The following is a 21,602-nucleotide window of genomic DNA, read 5'->3' on the forward strand; positions in this document are numbered from 1 at the left end:
AAAATTATATAATATTAATTGGGGATAAAAATTAGATAATAATATATATTAATAAATCAGTAATAAATAGTCGAAGATAATAATGATAATAATAATACATATTATATATATATATAAAAATAAAAAATAATTGGGAACCATTATTGCGTGAAGTTAGTTGCCGTTCTTATTCTACTTCATTATGCATTTATGTAGGATGTTACAAGAGCTCTGACTTGTTTGAACGTATGTACAAGACAAAATTAGAGTGCGAACTCTCGTAATACCATCTTTCGATTTCTGTCCTTGCATAATCTATACGACAGATGTTGGTGCCAACAGATTTTGTAAACAAATCTCTTTCGTACATATGTTCTAATGAGAAACGTTGCAATTGTCTTGCAATTTTGATTTTTTTCTTTTTCTCTCTTGTCTTTTCTTTTAGTTAATAAACGAGAATAAAATAAAACTATAGGTAGAAAAATTCGTTGCTGTTGTTTCCGATGGAAAAGAGGAAAAAAATTTTTTTTTTAATAATCGTTATGTGTTACAGTTTAACATCGCGACAAATGAAATTTAACGTAGTCCGATTCAGTCGGATAGTGAAAACATTCGTGCTACCTGTGCTGTAAGTAAAATAGATTTATGCACGATATATACGTTAAATATATTGTATATGTATTGGTTCTTGTCTTTTACATAAGAAAGATTACCGATGATGCAAAGTACGAAAAAAGAAAAAGAAATAGTATTATCGAGTAGCCGACTTTTGATCATTTTTAATCCGTACTTTAAATAAATTAATAAAACATTCGTATAATATAAGAGATCAGTATAACACCCTGATTAATAAAAAAACTATTAATATTTAAAATAGATGGATTATAGTATTTATAATAAAATATCAATAAAATCTAATAATAAATAACAACAAAAAAAAGTACAAAATGTAATTTATGCAACACTTACACTTTTGATTATTTATAACGAAAAATATGTACATATAATACTTTAATCATTTATTTCATAAAATACTTATCGTCAATTAATAAAACTACTAATTAAATAATTAAAAAATATTATCTAATAAAATGATTATATATTATACTCCATGGAATCTATCTTACCATCTTAGCCATTTTCGTATTGTTAGAAACTTGAGCAATGCGTTAAAAGATGGCGCAACGTGTGAAAGTCGACAATGGCGCGGTAATTTATTAAACATTCAAATTTCGTGTCGTATATTTCCTCACAATGAGGAAAATGAGATCTCTTCCGCGGTTCGAAGAAACAAAAAATTATCATAAATACTTAATATTTATTTTATGCAACTCTAAAAGAGACGACGAGCGAGTACAATTCTACTATTTCGTTTTGAGATCATCCCGGAAAAGGACGATTACGTTAGAGTCGTCCGTTCATCTTTGTTATAATTTAACCACGCGTTCTCTTTCTTCGAATTAAAACAAAAGCTCTCTCATTAAACTAACTGTTACGTCCGGTTACATTATTCGATCGTTCTCTTACAACCTGAACATTTATCTCTTTATTATAATTGAAACGAATATTGATGATTTTGAACAAAAAATATATTAATCATTTTCTTCCCCATCCCCTTATATTTTTTCTACATTATTATTCTCTGTAGGCTTATCGGATTGCAAAATAAGTTTAAAACGTACGACACAACGACGACACGATGTTGTTCGTTGCTAATGGTTAATTACTTTGCTTGCATAATCGAATGTTGAAGAGAGACAGACGTTCAAATGATTCCATGGTCTTACTATACGCACGGCCGCATTATTTGTCGCGACTCGTCATTATCAGCTTTCATTGCCATCTCAGAACATTTCACACACACACACACATAATATATATATAAATATAAATTATTCGAGACCACTCATAGCAGAGAGACTCAAGCACACTCCTAGTACGAATAAAAAGAGACACAAAAGAGATTGATGATTACACATTTAATTTGAGCCAAAACTTATGACGTGTATCAAAAGAAAAGGATATACACGCACACACACAATGTTAAATCGTTATCTCGTCCCAGCAACAAGAATCTTAACAAAAAATCATCAAATGATAAAATCATTTCTTATCGATAATATACAATCATATACCGCGCCTCTTGTGTGCTAATAAATAATATATGTTATCCAAAGAAACGGCAATACGAAGCCGAATCGCGTTATCTTGATAACAAATAAGGCCGATTCGTAACTTAAGTAAACATATATAAATGTTAGAAGTAAAAAAAAAGTATACGAAATGAGAGATTACAATCTAAAAGAAAAGAGAGAGATAGATAGATAGATAAAAAATAATAAAAAGTTTGGAGGAGGGAAAAGAAGATCTAATAGTATGTATGTAACCACTGTACACGTGTGTATGTATGTAATATGCATGCATGTGTAAAAGTTGATTCCAAATCGAAATGTTGAAGTGGCCAAAGTTGATTTTGTTACGCGAAAAGAGCAGTTTCCTGTTATGAAGTAGAATCAAAAGTAGAGATGAACATGGGGGATAAGGATAAAATTGGGTGGGGTAGGATTGGGTGGTAGGAGAAGGGGATAGAGGGGGGATGTGCATAGATAGAGAAAGAGAGGTAGTAAATGGTCCTACGGTGTATAGGTGCGTAATATCGACCGGGTTGCCTTCCGTGCTGGACGAGGTGCCCCACCCTGTAGTGAGGTAGTAGGGATTGTGCGTTTCCTTTTCACTGTGTATATATATATATGTATATGTATATGTATAGTTTCTACATGTGTAAGTACGTGAATGTATATAGAAAGAGAGAGAAAGATAGATAAATAGAAAAAAAGAAAGAAAGAAGAAAAAAAAGAAAAGATATTACTAGATATCTTCTTCAAAGTTTTTTAATGATAGCATTGTTAAGATCAGTGTTGTTCCAGTTAAAGAACTATTTCGAAGGGTTACAAATTTAAGAGTTTATGGTGGTGGTTGGTTGGTTGGGTGATGGTGGTGGTGCTGTTGCTGCTGGTAGTGGTAGTGATGGTACTGGTTGTTGTGTAGAGTGGAAATAGGTGGTGGTGGTGGTGGTGGTGGTGTTCAAGAGAGAGAGAGAGAGAGAGAAGAGAAGAGAAAGGGAATCAGGGGGTTTACGTACGCAGGCGCAGGTGAATTGTAAAGAAAGAGAAGGAAGACTTTGGGCGAGGGTGTTTTAGGGGATGGTGGTAGAACAAGCTGAATATAGAACCGGCACACACCACCACCACCGTCGCGCCCCGGTGGTCGACCAGACGCAATTCCCAGCATCCCGTTCGCGTTTTAACATTTCCACATTATTCTTATTCTTCATCGAATTTCTAATCGAATGTCTGTCACGTGGCTTTTTGTATTATAAACTTTTTAAATAAGATTTTATATCTCTCTTAATTCTATACAAATATCGTTGTCTTCGTCTTCGTCGTCGTCGTCGTCTTCGTAGTCGTCATCTTCGTAGTCATCGTCTTCATAGTCGTATATTTATTATTTTCGATTATAATTATTAAATCAAGAGGAATATCTATTCCGATAAATTTTCTTTACATTTCTCTATAAGAGAAAAGGGAGGGGAGTAGTAACTATTTTTTGAAGTGCCAAGTGAAGTGATAGTTTGAACGAAATTTTAGTTTAAACAATTTTTTTTTAATATCATCTGCAGCTTGTTATTCAATTTTTAACACGTGACTGATATCTCTTCTTTTTCTTCTTCTTCTTGTATCAAAGTGGTGTGTCCTCCTGTTATTACATAAAAGATTATTCTTTCATTGGTCGGGAATTGATTTGTTTTGTAATCTTTGATATATAAATACTATTATCTCTTTCTCTCTCTCTCTCTTTCTATACGTAATTTTATTGGAACAGCAAATTTATAGTCTTGACACAGGTGGTTTTTTGTTTAATTAATTAGTTTAAAAAAAGAAACTAAGATTAAGAAGAGAGGTTGTGAGATACTTTTCTACTAAAGTATTTTTGTTCCTATAAATTATCTTCCTATTCTCTCTCTGGACCAATTCCATTATTCCATCTCTCTCTCTCTCTCTCTCTCTCTCTCTTCTTATTCTTCTTCGAATATACACGAGGGTGCGTCTCCGGTTAGGCTAATCTACACAACATGGGCGGGTGCACATCGAAGGATACCACCTCGGCCGACGAGTATGTATCGGATAGATCATTCATTGTTTTATTTTATTATTATTATTTTATATAATATAATATCATTTAATTTAATCTGTTTGAACATATTATACGTATTAATAAAAAAAGAAAAAAAAATATATATATGAATAAATAATTGTACGTTTCTTTATAAATAGAAAAATAATATATCCTTGATCAGAGGGTATAATTTATTATTATTATTATTATTATCGTAATAATTACATTTTATTCTAACTTATACGTACATTCGGCCATATTGGAAAAAAAATAGAGTAGAATGGCCATTGTGTTTTTCAGTAACAAAATAAAATTATTTTTATCGTATATCAATAATTATTAATTATAATTATTGTTATAATATTATATTAAAGATATATTTTTTTTTTGTTATTTAAATAAAAAAAAAAAATAGACTCGCGCGCATAGATTTACACAGATAATTTTCTATCTAGAATATAATAAAAATTGAGTTAAGTTTTATTTAGATTGAGATTGACGTTATGTGACGTCATATTATCCTGACCAAAAGAAGAAAGTTAAAAAAAAAAAAAAGAAAAAAAGCGCAATGGGTATATGTACTTCGATGGGCATATGCGAATCGACGGAAAATACTCCAGCGATCGACGAGTATGTACAAAATGTGTAATTTATATTCTTCTCTATGTGCAACAACAGCAACAAACAAAATTCAAATGAAGAAGAAAAGTTTTGTTACGTACACGTCGATTACACTGGACATTTATTTCTATTTTTCTTTTTTCTACACCGATCTATGTTATGTCCGCACCTATGTTCGAGCACACATTTCCTTCTCTTACGTACTTTGATTGATAAATAAATTATTATGTACAAAAACAAAATTAAAAAAAAATATATTCTGTCGATCCCATTCTGTGCGTGCGTGCGTGCCCATCGTTATGCATGAATTTTGCACAATTTAATTACAAAAACAAAAAATATTCTACGTGTTTATCACACACATGTGAAATTATCAAAAAATGAGACAATAATTAATTGTTTATAAATTTTTTAATTTATTTCTGTATAATATATATATATATAATATGTATTATCCGATTATTATGAACCAATATAAATAAATGAAATTTAATGAAATGTACGTTTGTGATTTCAGTAAAAAGGAAAGCAATAACATGGTCGACCAAGCAGTATTGGATAAATTGGAAGCTGGCTATGCCAAGCTTGCCGCTTCCGATAGCAAATCGTTATTGAAGAAACATTTAACGAAAGAAGTATTCGATCAACTTAAAACGAAAAAAACATCTTTTGGTTCAACCCTATTGGATGTGATCCAATCTGGATTAGAGAATCATGATTCTGGCGTTGGTATTTATGCTCCTGACGCCGAAGCCTACACCGTTTTTGCTGATCTCTTTGATCCCATCATTGATGATTATCATGGCGGTTTTAAAAAAACCGATAAACATCCTCCCAAGGATTTTGGAGATGTTGATTCTTTGGGAAATCTTGACCCGGCTGTAGGTTTTCTTTTGATAAGAACAATTAATTAACAGTTTGATCATTATTTCAATTATACATATTTTTATTGATTGTGATTTTAAGTTAAACAATTAGCAGAATGTTGATATAAGTGTTTTTTTTTTTTTTTAAGTTACTAATAAATCGTTGATTATTTTTTTCTAGGGTGAATTCATTGTTTCCACCCGTGTCAGATGTGGACGTTCATTGGACGGTTATCCCTTCAATCCTTGCTTAACTGAAGCTCAATACAAAGAAATGGAAGAGAAAGTATCCAGCACTCTATCTGGTTTGGAAGGCGAATTGAAAGGAACTTTCTATCCATTAACCGGCATGAGCAAAGAAGTCCAACAGAAATTGATTGATGATCATTTCCTTTTCAAAGAGGGTGATCGTTTCCTTCAAACTGCCAACGCGTGCCGTTTCTGGCCAACCGGTCGTGGTATTTTCCACAACGATGCTAAGACCTTCCTCGTATGGTGTAACGAAGAAGATCATCTTCGTATTATCTCCATGCAAATGGGTGGTGATCTTGGACAGGTTGGTTAATACAATCATTTATTTTCTATTTTATTATTATGAATATTGTTATAAAAAAAAAAAAAATCAAACCATTCAATCAATTACAATATAATATTCGATACTTTGTATAGATAAATATTGTCGCTAAATCTAATATTTAATATCTCTATGTTTTTATACCAACACATAGACAGACACGCATACAATCCTCCTACAATTGAAATATTATTTTCCAGGTATATAGACGTCTCGTAACTGCCGTTAACGACATCGAGAAACGACTTCCATTTTCCCATAACGATCGTTTCGGCTTCTTAACATTCTGCCCAACGAATCTTGGTACAACGGTTCGTGCATCCGTACACATCAAAGTACCCAAGTTGGCAGCCAACAAGGAAAAACTTGAATCTGTAGCTGCCCAATACAATCTTCAAGTACGTGGTACTCGCGGTGAACACACTGAAGCCGAGGGTGGAATTTATGATATTTCCAACAAGCGTCGTCTTGGTTTGACTGAATACCAGGCTGTTAAGGAGATGCACGATGGTATTGCCGAATTGATCAAGATTGAGAAGGAACTTTAAATGAATAATTCAAATCAATACAAAAAGTATAAAAAAAAAAAAAACAGTAATAAAAAAACAAGATAAAGAAGAAACACATGCAAGAAGAAGAAAATACACACTCCTTTTTACGTGAATGATGGATTCCTATATATATATATATTTTTTCTTTTTCCTGTTTTAAACCATTATTATTATTGTTCTTTATTATTATTATTATTATTATTATTATTATTATGAATTATTATAATATTTTCCCCCTTCGTCGTTTATTTCTATTCACATTTCTCGTTCCAATGCAAAAGCACTGTATTTTTCTGCCCGTGCTTCTCTTCTTCTTTATTTGCTTGTTCCTTTAATTTTTTTTTTTATTTCTCAATCTATCTATCTATCTATCTCTTTCTCGCACGCGCGATACCATATTTTTCTTTCTTTCTTTTTTTTTTTTTTTTTTTTTTTCTTTGGTTTGTTGGTCTCTCTCTGTCAATCTCCACGAACTTTACTTTGGTTTTTGTTTTAACAAGAACACAATTATTAACAATTATTAAGAGCATGAGTCGAGATTTAGGAGCGTTTCCAAAAAAAAACGCGCATATTCCAGCTAGCGCTTTTGTAGTAAAAAAAAACATTATTACCAGGTTGTAATGGTGGTGATTAATGATGACGATGATGATAATGATTATTATTATTATTATAATTATTATTATTACTATTATTATAATGATGATAGTGGGTGGATATGAGAATGATGATGAAGAAAGCGAATTTCAAATCACAAATAAAGAAACATACACATTTTATTTATCGTCTAATTTTCAATATCCACAATAATCATTTTTTTCCTTCATATATATTTCTTTACATATAATGTACATTGAAAATTAATTATTATATTTATTGTTCGAGTATGTATGTATATATATATATATAATATCTTTTTTCACACCAAAAGAGTATTACAAAATATATCGAAGTTTAATATTTTTAAATATATAAGCTTCAAAAAACTTAGCAATAATATTTAATTAAAGACACACATATACATTCGTCGAACATGAAAGTTTCTTGCTTTATATAAGGAATAATTAATTATTAATATATATTTATTTAAAACATCACAAATTTTAGTTGTATTTCTATTTAAATCGTTTGTGCGTGTATTTGTACATATATATGTATATGTATATATGTATACACGATTTTATTAGGAAACACATACATGTGTATGTATTCAAGAAATAGGAACACACATGCATTAATTGCAAGAATATATATATATCTGATCGAAAGTGTAAGATTTATTGACTAAATGAAGTTTTCTCAAAAACTAATATTCGTATAAATAATCGAAGACATTAGAAGAAAACGCGTTTGTTCTGTTTAGTTTTAAATAATTCGTTACTAGTTTCAATTTAATATAAACAATTCGGTAATATATATAATTCCCAAAAGAAATCAAATTAATTGGCAGAACTTTCAAAATACATGAAATCCTGTAATTGATAATTGATAATTAATTACATATCATGTTACACGTATTAATAAATTAGAACCTCCAGTATTCGAATTAATATAGAAACATAATAATTGTTCGGATAAAGGAATTTCCATATAAGTAGAATGATGCTGCTAGTAATTTTCCTTGCATTTTCATCATTTTTTCATTTATCGAGTATTCCCCATTTTTTTTTAATTTCAATCTTTAATACTAAACGTTTCCTTTTTAATATCATTATACGTAGAGTTGTAAATGCGTTAACTATCAATTTAATATATAGTACACAGCAATAAGAAAGATATAATATTTATTATACAAAAGAGATGTATTACGTTGTCGATTATCGACTTTTATAGTAGAAAATAACACAAGTAAGAAAATGTGTATGTCGAAACTAGATCATTGGATACTGTAGGTTTCAATATATATATAGGGTGTTTCATAATATGTGGATCCTACTTCAAGAGTGCACAAGAGACACTAAACCATGACAACAATTCATATAAACATGTGTTCTTCTAATTGATCATGACGATTATCATTTCGAACATTTTTTATAAAGATAAGCTATCGCGGATTATTATTATTAAAACACAATAGTAACTATAACTTTAAAAGAAGATCAAATAGAATACAAGTTTATATGAACTTTCTTCGTTGTTCCTTGTTTTCTCCGTTCACTTCTGAAATCGATTCCACATATTGCGAAACACCCTTTATATAAAATTATAATTGAAATATTGTTATTATATCGTACTTACTATCAAAAGGCATGCACCGAGTAGAACGGCTTTGATTTTAACGTCCAGATCAATCGGAAAACTTATACCAAAATTGTCAGCATCCGTAAAAATTTCACGAGAAATGCCGCTCCATTGTTTACTGATCACACCAACTCGGTGAACACCATCGGCAGATTTTACCTAATAATCGATTAAAAAATATAAGAAACTATTAAAGTGTTATTTTATTTGATAATGATGATGATGACGATTATGCTTATAATATGGATTCGTGAGAAAAATATTTGAACGTTTAAAAAAAAGTCTAGAATTGCCTAACATTTATATTTATAATACTGCTATCACTTTAGCAACTATTTACAACTACTGAGCTAGCCAAAATCCGAATTTAGGATTTTTAGAATGTTACAAGTTCATCAAACAATTACTTAGATCACCGACTTATTTATTGGCCCTAAAAACAAATACTTCTCACAAATTGTTAACACATATACACCAAACGAAACATGCGATCGATGTAAAAAAAAAAATTAATCGGGCCTTTAGATGAGTCTGAAATCCACTGGGATTAAAATCTAAAATTGTTTTCGATATATTCTTCTCTTTCTAGGGAATTATTTGTAATGAAATTTCTTAAGGATGGGGATCATCTAATCACATTTAAATGAAACTGTTCAACCAAGACCCCATTGTGGACTTAATATATAATTGATTATAGAAAATGAATGTATAATTACTTTAAAAGTAGCTTCTAGACAACGTAATAACGGTCCTTTTATTGTCAGTACCGTATCGCCATTTGCATTACGTATTGAAAACCATGGCCTAAAAATACTCCAATCTTGAACAACCGATCCCAATAAGACACCACCAGAATAAACTTCCAATTCCTATATAGAAAAATAATAATAATAATAATAATAATAATAATAATAATCCATTATATAGATGGACAAATTTAAATATACATTTAATGAATATTATTATATCGATTGTTATATTAAAAGATAAACCTGTAAACAACACGGACAGCAACAACTATCACATTTCAATGGACGAATCATATGAAGAACTTCTCTTCCAATTCCATCTAATACTTGGAATTCGCAACTGCGATAATTTCCGCAACAGTAACGTGAACAACAGCTTGATTTTTCAGCTACATAATAAATTTGTTCACCCCTTATGTTCATTACTTTGTATTTATTTTTAGTTTCAAAATCGACAATTACTGTGAAAATAATTTCATTCAATATTATTCATTTTACGATATAATTAGAAAATATATAATATATATATATATATATGTTTCAAGATTAATATTATTTAAAAGATATCATTTACTGGGTTATCGAATTATAAATAAACAAATCTTATCTATTAATAGAAAGTGATACGCGATTATTATTGAAATATATTATAGCAATTTCGTAAAATCATATTTAATGAGGATTTAACGGAAATTTTATACAAATTATCACTTTCCTCACTTACATTAGATATTCAAATAACACAGCTGTGATTAATCAGTCCCTCATCAATAATTTAACGTCGTAAACAAATATAGATCTGTCATATATGCAAGACATTTCAAAATAATTGGGAAATAATTTTTATGATTAATTTCTACGCTAACATACATCAAAGAATTCATATATATATAATAGATTAAATTTGAGTTTATATTTAATACACATACCTTCGAAAAGTTCGACCTTTTGTTTGACAAATAAATGATCAAGGCCCATAAGGTATTCCAAACCTGGCGGACAAATCGTATTCGTTGCGGGCCAACCACCTATAAATATAAAACACCTTTTTGTTGTTTCTTTCATATACACATTTTTTTCATTCTCTTTTTATTAATGGTCTTCAATAAATTAGACTTAATTGATGAACAACATTAATCAATGTTATTTTTAATAATAGAAAAAAGGGGGGGAAAAAAAAAGAACGAAAAAAATATTATTCTGGAAGAAAATATTTCATTAAAAAATAAACAACAATCGAATCGGTATCCGAAAGAAGAGTTTGTGTTACATATTGCAAACTTGAAACATAGATCAGTATTTCTCAAACTTTTCCACTTGACAATCCTCCTTTTTATCCGGGGAAAATATTTTTTCGGATTGTATTTTATCATAAACTCAACAAACACATATTATATCAAAGTGATTTCGAATGAATTTATCCATCGTTATTAATTTTAAGAATTTGTTAATTTTATTCCAATTCCTGTGAATCTCAAATATCTCAAATATAGTTTACGGAACTTCGTACGGATTCGAGACCCATACTTTGAAAAAAAAAAAACAAATATGACATAAACTCTTCTTCGAGACACCCGTTCAAGGATTATTTTTTTAAACCTTTTTTCATCGTCGGTTAAAAATCTAGTATATCCTTTCCTTTTCGAACGACATTTTCTAATCGTTTCTCTAAACAACGTACGAAGAAATCTACGAAATTGTTCCACTTTTACGTTCCAGGAATCATCGAAATATTCCGTATCCATCACTTCACTTTATTTTCAATAACGTTCAAACATTTATTTTCCTTTATCTTCTCAACATATTTCTTTTTTTTTTCCAATTTTTCTTAGAATACCTTTTTAAAAAATTATGTTGTCTTTTTTTTTTTGTTTACTCGCACATCTTGTCCCGTTGATGTTATTCCTCGTACAATAACGATCGGAATAATTAATGCATGTTTATAATATTAACTTTTAGAAGATAAGAGAAGTGGGCTCTGAGACATTGAGTTTTTTTCCAATATACGTTTGTTGTGTATAAAAAAAAAATTCTTATAATCTTCTTCTTGTTAAAGATAATGGTGTAGAATTATTTTCCTTTTCAGGATACACACACAAACACACACATACATTTATATTTATATTTATATTTCTCTATCTTTATCTCTTGTTTTTTCTTTCTTTCTTTTTACTTTTATCTTTTTATTGCTAGATAAATTTAAGGGACAAAATGGGAACAAACTTCTTCGATATAACAATCTCAAACAATTGATAATATTCAATTTAAGTATACTTGTCTTATATCATTTCAGAGTAAAAAAAAATGTCATACTAATTATTTCAATAAGAAACAGATTATTTAAAACGAGTATTATATATAAAACTTATAAGAAAAAAAAAAAAAAAGCAAACCCCCCATTTCTCACGTAATAATAATTATTATTTAAATGTAAGAAAAGAAATGTGTTTGAATAATTATTGTACGCATAAGACAAGCCTTTAACGTTGAATTAAATAAATCAAAAAAACACGTGTTCGTTTGTTAGAAATTTGGAAAAATAACTTTTTTCTTAGAAATATACATTTCATCACTTCACTCACTCACGTTTTTTATTATTTACAAAACGATAAGATTAAAATTTCAATTATTTTGCATTATTTGTTCTTTTCCTTTTCTTTCATTTATCACAGCATTTAACGGTCACAAATTGATGTTTTAAGATTATTATCGTTGTTGAAATAATTCGTAGGAATAAGTTCCCTTTCGATATTAATTTATTTTTGAAAAAGCAATTTATTATCTATAAATGTATAACGCTCGCGAATTTAATTGACAAAATTAAATTAATCTTTCACTTCCTCGAAGAGTGTATAACAGATTTGATAAAACTTAAAATGAACTCCGTACGTCTATCTGTCTCTCTGTATCGTTTTTTCTGTCTATCTATCTGTCGTGATCTGATAAGAGGCAACAATTCGCGTAGGTGGGAGTACAGATCAACTGGGGGGAATAATCTGTCCGACATCTACATTAACGAACACGACCATTATCTAGTTACTGATCATTACATCTCCAGTAGCCTTTGCAAGTTTTATACTTCAAATATAAACCCTTTTACAAATAATATTCTACTTTTTAAATTATCAATCAAAAACCCTCGTGCAAATCGTATTATATAACATTATTGCAAATCAAATTCATCCTTTCCCAAATCAAATACGCCTTTTTTTTCAAGAAGAATATATGAATTTGATTTTTTAAAAATAAAAAACTTTAAATAATATTAATAGTTGATTTATATATATTTGTTTACCTGGCGGTGCTTGCGGCACAATTAAAGGCGTTGGAAATTCATTTGGTCCGGGTGCACTCGCAATAGGCATTCCTGGTTGATGATACATCGGTGTGGGAATCGAATTGGGTTGTGTAAAATACGGAGTAGTCATTTTTTTTTTTTTTTTTTTTTTATTCTCTTTCTCTCTTATTCTCGATTAATGTGTAACTACTTTACGAATTAATTATTTTCAAAAATATAAATATTTGAAAAACTTTCTATCTCAAAATTTGTCACACAAAATTATATATAATTATTATTTTATTATTGGTACATTGAATATTCGTACATTATTTTGTTTCAAAAGAAACCATTAACTTTCTTTTTTATTTAATTAATCATAATTTCCCTTTCCTCGTATGTGCGCGTTTTAAACCGTCCTAACAAACGATCTGAAAAGAAAAAGAAAATAATGAAGATAAAAAAATTATTTATTCGTTGAGAAAAAAAAACAAAAATTCCACAAAATGAAGAAACAATTTTACTTTGAATTTGTCCACGCGCAAACGTAGAAATGATTTTTACCGACCGATAAGAGAATGAAAAAATGCCCATATGGCCGCGAGATGACGCGACGAGCGCATCTCTCCGAGCGATCTACTATTACCGACACGAACGAACGTACTCGTACGTAGAAGGACGCGCGCGCGAGTGGGAGGAAATGCACCCTCCAAGTGAAATAACACGTTGCAATTTTTTCATCTTACGTACGAATATAATTGTCACGAAAAGAAAAGAGAAAAAGAAATAAATGTTCAATCAATTCTCTACTACAATTCATATTTTCATATATCGATATTATCGATATTATGGGAACTAGATGAAGAAGATGAAGTAGAAAAAGAGAAGGTTTAATATGATTAACTTTTTTAGCTAACCTCTTTCTTTGTCGTCCTGTTTTTGTAGATTTTGTCTTTTTTGTTTCTTTTCTTTTCTTTTTTCCTGTTTTTAATTTAATATTGAAACAATGCAACACGATGATGGTTAGGTCATCGCCCGGGAGCGGCGTAGTATGCTGGCGGCACGAGCCACTGTTAAAAGGTCATTGTAACTAATGTGAGAAGCGCGAGACGAACGGAATAACGATAACGCACCGCATATCACGGATAATAAGCATCCTTTCTAACTATTTGCTTACTGCAAGAAGAAATAACACATAACATGTAATTCGAATTCGATCGAAGAGAACAACAAAAACAAACGAGCATAAAGACTGTTCTTTCTGTTGACCATTTCGAATACAAATTTTGAAACGTTACAATTGGAATCTGATTTTCTTTTTTTTTTCTTTCTTTCTTTTTTCTTTTTTTCCTTATAATATGATAAATTTTATCATTTATTCGAATGACGCCATTGTCAAACAATTTACTTTTTCATAGATACGTGACTTAAGACAAATGACTAGCACATTTGCGCTCGACAACCGGTGTCTGATTCATCTGACAATCAGATTTTCTTATTATACATTATTTTGTTGTTTGCACGTCTATATAATCATCGAAATTACCACGGATCGGAACTTATACGACATACGCTTACGTACCGTCGCCATTTTTTCTTTTTATCGATCTTCTTTATCTCGAGTATTTTATTTGAACACAAATCCTCATTAAAAAATACACGTACCACTGTAATTATTAAGATTATAAAGATATAACACAGTTGAATTAGAATATGTTAGATAATTGGAGGACGTTTAGTGTATAAAAAGAAAAGAAAAAAAAGCGAAATGCATTTTGAAGCCTCTCGGATCTGGAAAACCAAATGACGCATGCGTTTGATTACATTTATCATACATACACACATACATATATAAACGAATATTTATTTAAGATAATATAAATTTCGAAGAGAACTTAAATGGGGGGAGGAAAATCCCTTACGAAGAAAGATTGTTCAACGTTTCGCTCCTGATCGATACTTATGCACTTGATTAGACTGAAATTTTCCGAGCTATCCGAACAAAAGATGATGTTTACGTTACATCTGTTGCAATACAACTGCATAACTATATCTTTGCGTTTTCTTGTCAACAACATGTGCAAAAAAAAAACGAATCTATCTATATTTAAATAAATATCATAATCGACATTATCTTACAAGTTGAGATACGAGGAAAAAAAGAAAACTAATCTTCGATTAATGTAAATATTATCAGTAATTATATATGTGTGTATACATAAATATATCTACTATTTACTGGTAATTACGACAGTGGATTAATTGTAAGTGGTGTAATTATATTTATTTTGTTATATTTTTGTTTTTAACAATATGAGAAAGTCATCCATCATATCTAACTTTTTTTTTCCAAAATTAGACTTGTACCACTTTCAAAAATGACGTCTCATATAACAGGTTGTCCTTAAAATTCAAACCGATTGATATTTTTAATATACATACAATTGTTTCACTAAATTGAGAGCGAGAGGAGCTTGTATGCATAGGAAAAAATGTCAATTTGTATAAACTTTTCGGGTAAACCAATATATAATACGCATACAAATAAAATATAATTTTTATATGTATATACGTATATGTATATATATATATATATGAATTAAAAAAGCGTCCACTCAATTTCCGGTTCTGATTCATCTAAAATTGTAAGAAAATTTGATATACTATAATAGAAAGAGAGAGATAGCAAAAAAAAAAAGATAGAAGAAGAAAAAGAATATTTGAGACGAAGAGAAACCCGTGTCACACACAAATGATGCATCGCTTAGTTATGTGCTTTCATCGTTGGGACGATGACGTCATCGAATCCGATTTGCGTCTATGTTCCCTGCTACCGCAAGGATCGTGACGAACGGTCACCGCACGCACTTGTGCATGCACGTATTAACACTACCACGATTCCACATATTTTCTACACGCATATGTATGTATGTAAATGTAACGACTAAGCGAACTTCCGGTTCTTGGGTTAAGAAAAAAAACGAAGGCATCGAACTATAAATAGTAATATCAAGAAATTATATATATATATATGTAAAGAAAGTGTCTCTACTCACGCACACGTACTTGAATTTTCAGTGCCCCTTCTTTTTTTATCCTTTCTTCCTTTCTTCTTTTGAAATACTTCGTGCGTTATTTTTTATCAATTTCCTCGATGGAACATCAAAGCGAATAAAGAAGAAAACTGTTACGATGAATATTTGTGTGTATGTATGTATATATATGTATGTACCATGCGTAATAGAATTTTTCATCGATCTATTTTCGAGTCTTCGCTAAGAGTACTTTATGCTTCGTTTTCATGTGGGTGTGTGTGCATACTCTAAAGTAAGATTTTTTCTTACATTGGTTGATATTTTTTCATTTTCATATTATATATATATATATATATATATATAACATACGTATATATATATGTATGTAAATATGTACATTACGATCACATATAAGAGTGTTCGTACTAAATATAATTTATAAAAATAATAATAATTACTGTAAAGAAAAATAAAATAAGTTGCATAAGATTTGCATTTTTAGATTTTCGAATAAAAACAAAATGGCGTTGTTAATACATCAGTTTAAACCTAAACGTTTAAATAAATAAATAAAAGAGCCATACCTTACCTCAAAGAAATTCATGCTCGGACTCGGAAGTATTATTATTATTAGTTCATAATTTTTATTATACTATGATTAAACAACAAAGAGAAAAGTTTGTTAAAAAACGATCTTTTTATCATACTACTACGACTCTATTACTCTAGGATCATCAAATTGAAATAACGGTTGAATGTTATCAGTAGTAATCCTAACAATGTGCTCTTTCCGAAGAGTAACCACAATGAACGTGGAACGGAACGTCGAGGTCGTAGATATCGTTAGCCTCCTCCTAAAGATAAGAGAAGCAAGTTAACGTTGGCCCTGCATCCGGTAAAAAGACAAGAACTTTCTTTCCTACGTTCCGGCTATCGTTGGTAGATGAAACAACACAAGCGCACGGAGAAAGAAAAGGAGAAAGAAGAAGGGAGAAGAAGAAGAAGAAGGAGAAGGAGGAGGAGCAGGAGGAGGAGGAGGAGGTGGTGGAGAAGGAGTAAGAAGAATATAAAGGAAGCTTAGAACGAAGCATCTTGAATTTTGATTGGTGGACGTTTAGAGCAACGCCCAATCAACATCAAGGATAACAGTATCACGTGGGGTGATCGGAAAAGCGCTCAGTGACGTCATTAATGAATGAGATGGAGCGCTTTCATGAACAATCGAGAATAGTAGAAGAAAGACAACAGATCAGATATTTGGTTCACGCGGGAGTGGACGAGTAAGGGTCGAGACTAGTGTAGTAGTAGTCTTAGTCGAGATCTAAGGACAGACGGACGAACTATTGGTTGGTTGATTGGTTGGTTGGTTGGTTGTCTGGTTGCTCGCTCGAACATAAGTTGACTTGGCTCGTGACAGACAAGAGGGAACATTTCTGTCGAAGGAAGGAAGGAAGGAAGGGAAAAAGGCTGAAAGGTGATTTTCAATATGGCGTCTCGCACGTCATAGAGAAGAGTACGAGACGAGACGAGACAAGACGAGACAAAACGAGAAGGATAGAAAGAAAGAGACAGAGAGATAGAAAGAAAAAAAAAAGAAGGAGAACAGTAACAAGGACCCAGCGAAGGCTGGTGCGTGTTTTATACGGACAGTTAAGGCGGTTCGCTGGTACGATCGGGATTGGCAGGAAGGAAGGAGGTGGAAGACGAGAAGGGAGGAAAAAGAGTGAGAGAGAGAAACAGAGGGAATAGTTGAAGAGAGTAGAGTAGCGACGACGTTGAGAGAAGCTGCGTGTGGTTGCAGCAGCAGTTGCAGTAGCAGGAATAACAGGAACACCACAAGTAGACAAAATAATAATAATAATAATAATAATAATAATAATAATAATAATAGTAATAAGTATAATAATAAGAATCTAAGAAGAGAGTGCAGAAGGCGTTGGTGTGTGTCATGTCTTCTTGCAAGTATCGGGAAGAAAAGTACCTTAGTGCCTGGGGCGAGTCTCGTAAGTGATATTTCCGATAGTACGTAGATCCCATCTCGATTGTGCCATCGATGCCTTTGTTCGAAAGGATAAAACGTCTTTCATTCACCACCAGTAGTAACAACAATAACAATAACATTAACAATAAAGGGATTGTACAACTATTGCATCGGACAGTGTCGTCACCGTTGTCGTCGTCTAAGGTGGAAGTGAACTTGGTGGTGTCGTCGTTGTCTGCTGTGTCATTACTACTACTTCTACTAAAAGTAATAAGAGTGTTGGTAGTAGTGTTGTTGGTGCGTGGAATAGAAGGAGGTGGTGGTGGAGGAGGAGGAGGAGGAAGAGGTGGTGGTGGTGGAGGTGGTGGTGGAAGTGGAAGTGGACAGTGTTGGTAGCGGCGGCCACGAGCAGCCCACAGTCTGCTTGCTTGCTTCTTCTTTTGTTTTTTTTTAGACGCACAGTGTTGATTGTAAAGACGGATATTAGGGATAAAAAGAAGAAGAAGGATAAAAATAATAGCAACGATATTGGCTGTCGTGTTTGTTGCTGTTATTATTACTACTACAACGACTACTACTAGTAGTAATAAGTAATACTATTGGTTTTCTAACGTTACTAGTTTTATTATTGTTAATCGTCTATTTGGATAAAAGAATTGGAATTTTGTTGACACTTAGCGAACATTGCTCCTTCCGCTTGACGTCTTCTCTCGGGTTACCTTTACTCTCGTGAACACGTTGAGGATCGAGGAAAGGGGAGGGGGTGGTGGCGGCGCCGGCGGAGGAGGAGGAGAGGAGGAGGAGGAGGAGGAAGAAGAAGAAGAAGAAGACAAGACTAGGAGGTGGTGCCATTGGCAACGATCACCACGACGACGACCAAGAAGAAGAAGACGACGAGGACGAGGACGACAACGAAATGCGCGAATTTAAAGTTGTCGTGCTCGGCTCGGGCGGGGTGGGCAAGAGCGCGCTCACAGTACAATTTGTTTCCGGTTGTTTCATGGAAAAATATGATCCAACTATCGAGGATTTTTATCGAAAGGAAATCGAAGTCGACAGTTCCCCGTGCGTACTCGAAATACTCGATACCGCCGGTACCGAGCAATTCGCAAGTATGCGTGACCTTTATATAAAAAATGGTCAAGGTTTCGTCGTAGTTTACAGTCTGACCAATCATCAGACCTTTCAGGATATTAAGGCTATGAAGGAGCTTATTACTCGCGTTAAAGGCACCGAACGAGTACCCGTACTACTTGTTGCCAATAAACTCGATTTGGAACATCAACGCGAAGTCGAAACAACCGAGGGAAATGCACTTGCACAACTTTGGGGTTGTCCTTTCGTCGAAGCCTCTGCTAAAAATCGTACGAACGTCAACGAGATGTTCGCCGAAATAGTGCGAGAAATGAACTTCAGTCCCGAGAAAGAGAAGAAAAGTTATTGCTGCTGCAGTGTCCTCTAATACTTAATTAAACCTTCCCTTTTTTTTATTATCGGCAATTCGTTTTATTCGTATTATTATTATTATTATTATAGATAGATGTTCTTAGTTATGCTGGCTACACATCGGCTTGAGAAGTTTATTGTATTATTACAAATTTATCTAGATCTTCATTCTTCTTTTTCTATTCAGTCTAATCATGATATTAACTCAATTATCTTTACTTATTCGTATTGATTTCTTTTACCATTAGATTGTATAGAGAATTTTTGTTTAAAATATTTTATCCTCGTCGAATTCTTCTAATTAGAATTTCATTTTCTTTTTTATTATTTTGATTTTTTCTTTTCTCTTCGAAATAAGCCAAGCCATGCGACAAATTCGCCAACCTTCAAGACTAATTTGTGGTTGTACTGAAAATTTGGAAAAACCAACGTTAAGGACTATATATGCTAGTTCAGTTCTTTTTCTATCGGAGGATCAAGGTCAGCCTTTTTTCTGGCGACCATTAAACGGATATTTTAATATACATTGATAGTATTATATGTAATATTGTAATATATAATGATATATGTAAGCAAGCATATAAAAGGGGGTGAATTCCTTTGGTAACGGACCAATATTCCAAAGTGACGAACATGGGTAAAACCAAGAGCAACATTATATTATTAGCCTGCGTTTGTTAAACCAAATTCGATTTAACTACTAACTTTTTTCGTACGTTGTTCGTTGTCCACTGGTCGATCCTAGTTCGTGTGGAAATTAGAAGACTTGCTTTTTTTTTTTTTCTTAATAAGAAAGTCACTGTGATGGTCGACCGTCCTTGCGAAGACGGTTGTGCTCTTTCTCTACTGAAGTAAATTTGGGATGACCTTCGTAAAATATATATATCGAATAGATAAGAGGTTTTAACAATTTATAAGTTTTTTTTTTTTTTTTTTTTTTTATATATTAAGTTGTATCATCTAAAGCGAAAAGAGATCTTGTAGAAGTTGTATACACGATTTTGGTTCGTACGCAGGATCAAGGTGTTGATCTTGGACAAGTTTTGTGCAATGATTTGCGTCAATAATATGTTACCTATGCTTAAGTGTTGGAGGCCTCACTAAAGAATACGTCGTATAAAAGAATATAATATGCGACCAAGATTTTAGCGGCTTTCGTATTAGTTGTACAGTAAAGCTAGTTCTAAAGAAATATTTTATAAAAATGAAGCAAATATAAAGAAGAACATCGTCAAATTGATATTGACAAATTGCGTTTGAGGTTTAAAGTGTTTTTGCTAAAAGGAAATATCCATTATTATCAAATGCGATTTTTCTTACACGATATTCTTCTATTTTTACTTTCTACTCATACTTTATATAATTATGTTGAGATCTTTCATGCATATCGCTTGCAATAAAATGAGAAAAATCGTTGATGACTTGACAAAAAATATGACGTTGACAAAGCTGCGATGTATAAATCTTTTTCCAAATTAAACTAGCAGAAGTTTTTAATTTTTATATCATTCTAATCTTAAAAATAAAAAAAAATGAACAAAAAAATAAGAATATGATTTTATCGTTATATCAGTTTATATTTTTATGAATTCATAAAAATAAAATTAAATAAAACAATGATTATAAATTCGTGATAAACTCTTTGTGCAAAAAAATGCAGACGCATTGATCCCAACGATTATATCCAATATGTGGTACTTGTAACAATGTCCAAAGTGTCCATTGCTTTGTATAAACGCAGAATCTCCTGGCGCAGTTCTACATTGTCAAATCAATCACAGAAAATATATAAAGAAAGAGAGAAAGATTGATAAGTGTAAAGGAAAAAAGGAGCTGCTCTCCCTGTATGTAGCATTAGATCGTGTGTAATTTTCTCGTGTGATCAAAATCATAAATATCGCTTTAATACCATAACAGTCATTTTATAGACTTGATCTATTATTATTAATTAATTAATTAATTATTATTATTATTATTATTTTATTATTTTATTATTAGTAATATCAACATTATTTAAAGTACATTCTCTCATAAAAGTAAAAGCCATTAATAATTTTTAAACAATTATAGATTACAATATTGTTGCTTTCTAATGTAATATTATTTCAA

General features: G+C 31.4%; 3 protein-coding genes across 8 annotated transcripts; 2 read left to right on the forward strand and 1 right to left on the reverse strand.

Annotated features, from left to right (window-relative positions):
- Positions 1-4,071: 4,071 nt before the first annotated feature.
- LOC106792158 (arginine kinase) lies at positions 4,072-6,808 on the forward strand. Its single transcript, XM_014758359.1, has 4 exons — positions 4,072-4,152; positions 5,294-5,657; positions 5,824-6,198; positions 6,417-6,808. The coding sequence occupies exons 1-4, from the start codon at positions 4,112-4,114 to the stop codon at positions 6,762-6,764; spliced, it is 1,128 nt and encodes a 375-aa protein (XP_014613845.1). The 5' UTR covers positions 4,072-4,111; the 3' UTR covers positions 6,765-6,808.
- Positions 6,809-7,713: 905 nt separating this feature from the next.
- On the reverse strand, positions 7,714-18,314 carry LOC106792160 (phospholipid scramblase 1-like). 6 transcript variants are annotated; one of them, XM_014758362.1, is made up of 9 exons: positions 18,048-18,307; positions 16,656-16,920; positions 16,098-16,353; positions 13,050-13,462; positions 10,684-10,782; positions 9,998-10,215; positions 9,722-9,874; positions 9,003-9,164; positions 7,714-8,236 (listed from the first exon to the last, which is right to left on the reverse strand). In XM_014758362.1, exons 4-9 carry the CDS (start codon positions 13,180-13,182, stop codon positions 8,204-8,206), a joined length of 798 nt encoding a protein of 265 aa, XP_014613848.1. In that variant the 5' UTR covers positions 13,183-13,462; positions 16,098-16,353; positions 16,656-16,920; positions 18,048-18,307; the 3' UTR covers positions 7,714-8,203. The 6 variants fall into 6 exon arrangements, with proteins under 6 accessions (XP_014613848.1, XP_014613846.1, XP_014613850.1 ...); XM_014758360.1 differs by having other exon boundaries at positions 16,088-16,353; XM_014758364.1 differs by lacking the exon at positions 16,098-16,353.
- Positions 18,315-18,421: 107 nt separating this feature from the next.
- On the forward strand, positions 18,422-21,110 carry LOC106792162 (ras-related protein Rap-2c). Its single transcript, XM_014758366.1, has 2 exons — positions 18,422-18,637; positions 18,726-21,110. Exon 2 carries the CDS (start codon positions 18,964-18,966, stop codon positions 19,507-19,509), a length of 546 nt encoding a protein of 181 aa, XP_014613852.1. The 5' UTR covers positions 18,422-18,637; positions 18,726-18,963; the 3' UTR covers positions 19,510-21,110.
- Positions 21,111-21,602: the final 492 nt, after the last annotated feature.

This window comes from Polistes canadensis, unplaced genomic scaffold (genome assembly GCF_001313835.1).
Source record: "Polistes canadensis isolate GaletaPanama2010 unplaced genomic scaffold, ASM131383v1 scaffold_385, whole genome shotgun sequence".
NCBI classification, from domain to species: domain Eukaryota; kingdom Metazoa; phylum Arthropoda; class Insecta; order Hymenoptera; family Vespidae; genus Polistes; species Polistes canadensis.

Excerpts from the sequence above, each read along its gene's own strand:
- LOC106792160 (XM_014758363.1), bottom strand. The coding sequence starts at position 13,182 with ATGACTACTCCGTATTTTACACAACCCAATTCGATTCCCACACCGATG. Across the intron at positions 10,216-10,683 it reads AAAGGTCGAACTTTTCGAAG|TAATTGTCGATTTTGAAACT; the intron begins GTATGTGTATTA and ends TTATTTTCACAG. Across the intron at positions 9,165-9,721 it reads GTCTAGAAGCTACTTTTAAA|GTAAAATCTGCCGATGGTGT; the intron begins GTAATTATACAT and ends ATCGATTATTAG.
- LOC106792162 (XM_014758366.1), top strand. The coding sequence starts at position 18,964 with ATGCGCGAATTTAAAGTTGTCGTGCTCGGCTCGGGCGGGGTGGGCAAG.
- LOC106792158 (XM_014758359.1), top strand. The coding sequence starts at position 4,112 with ATGGGCGGGTGCACATCGAAGGATACCACCTCGGCCGACGA. Across the intron at positions 4,153-5,293 it reads GATACCACCTCGGCCGACGA|TAAAAAGGAAAGCAATAACA; the intron begins GTATGTATCGGA and ends TTGTGATTTCAG. Across the intron at positions 6,199-6,416 it reads TGGGTGGTGATCTTGGACAG|GTATATAGACGTCTCGTAAC; the intron begins GTTGGTTAATAC and ends ATTATTTTCCAG.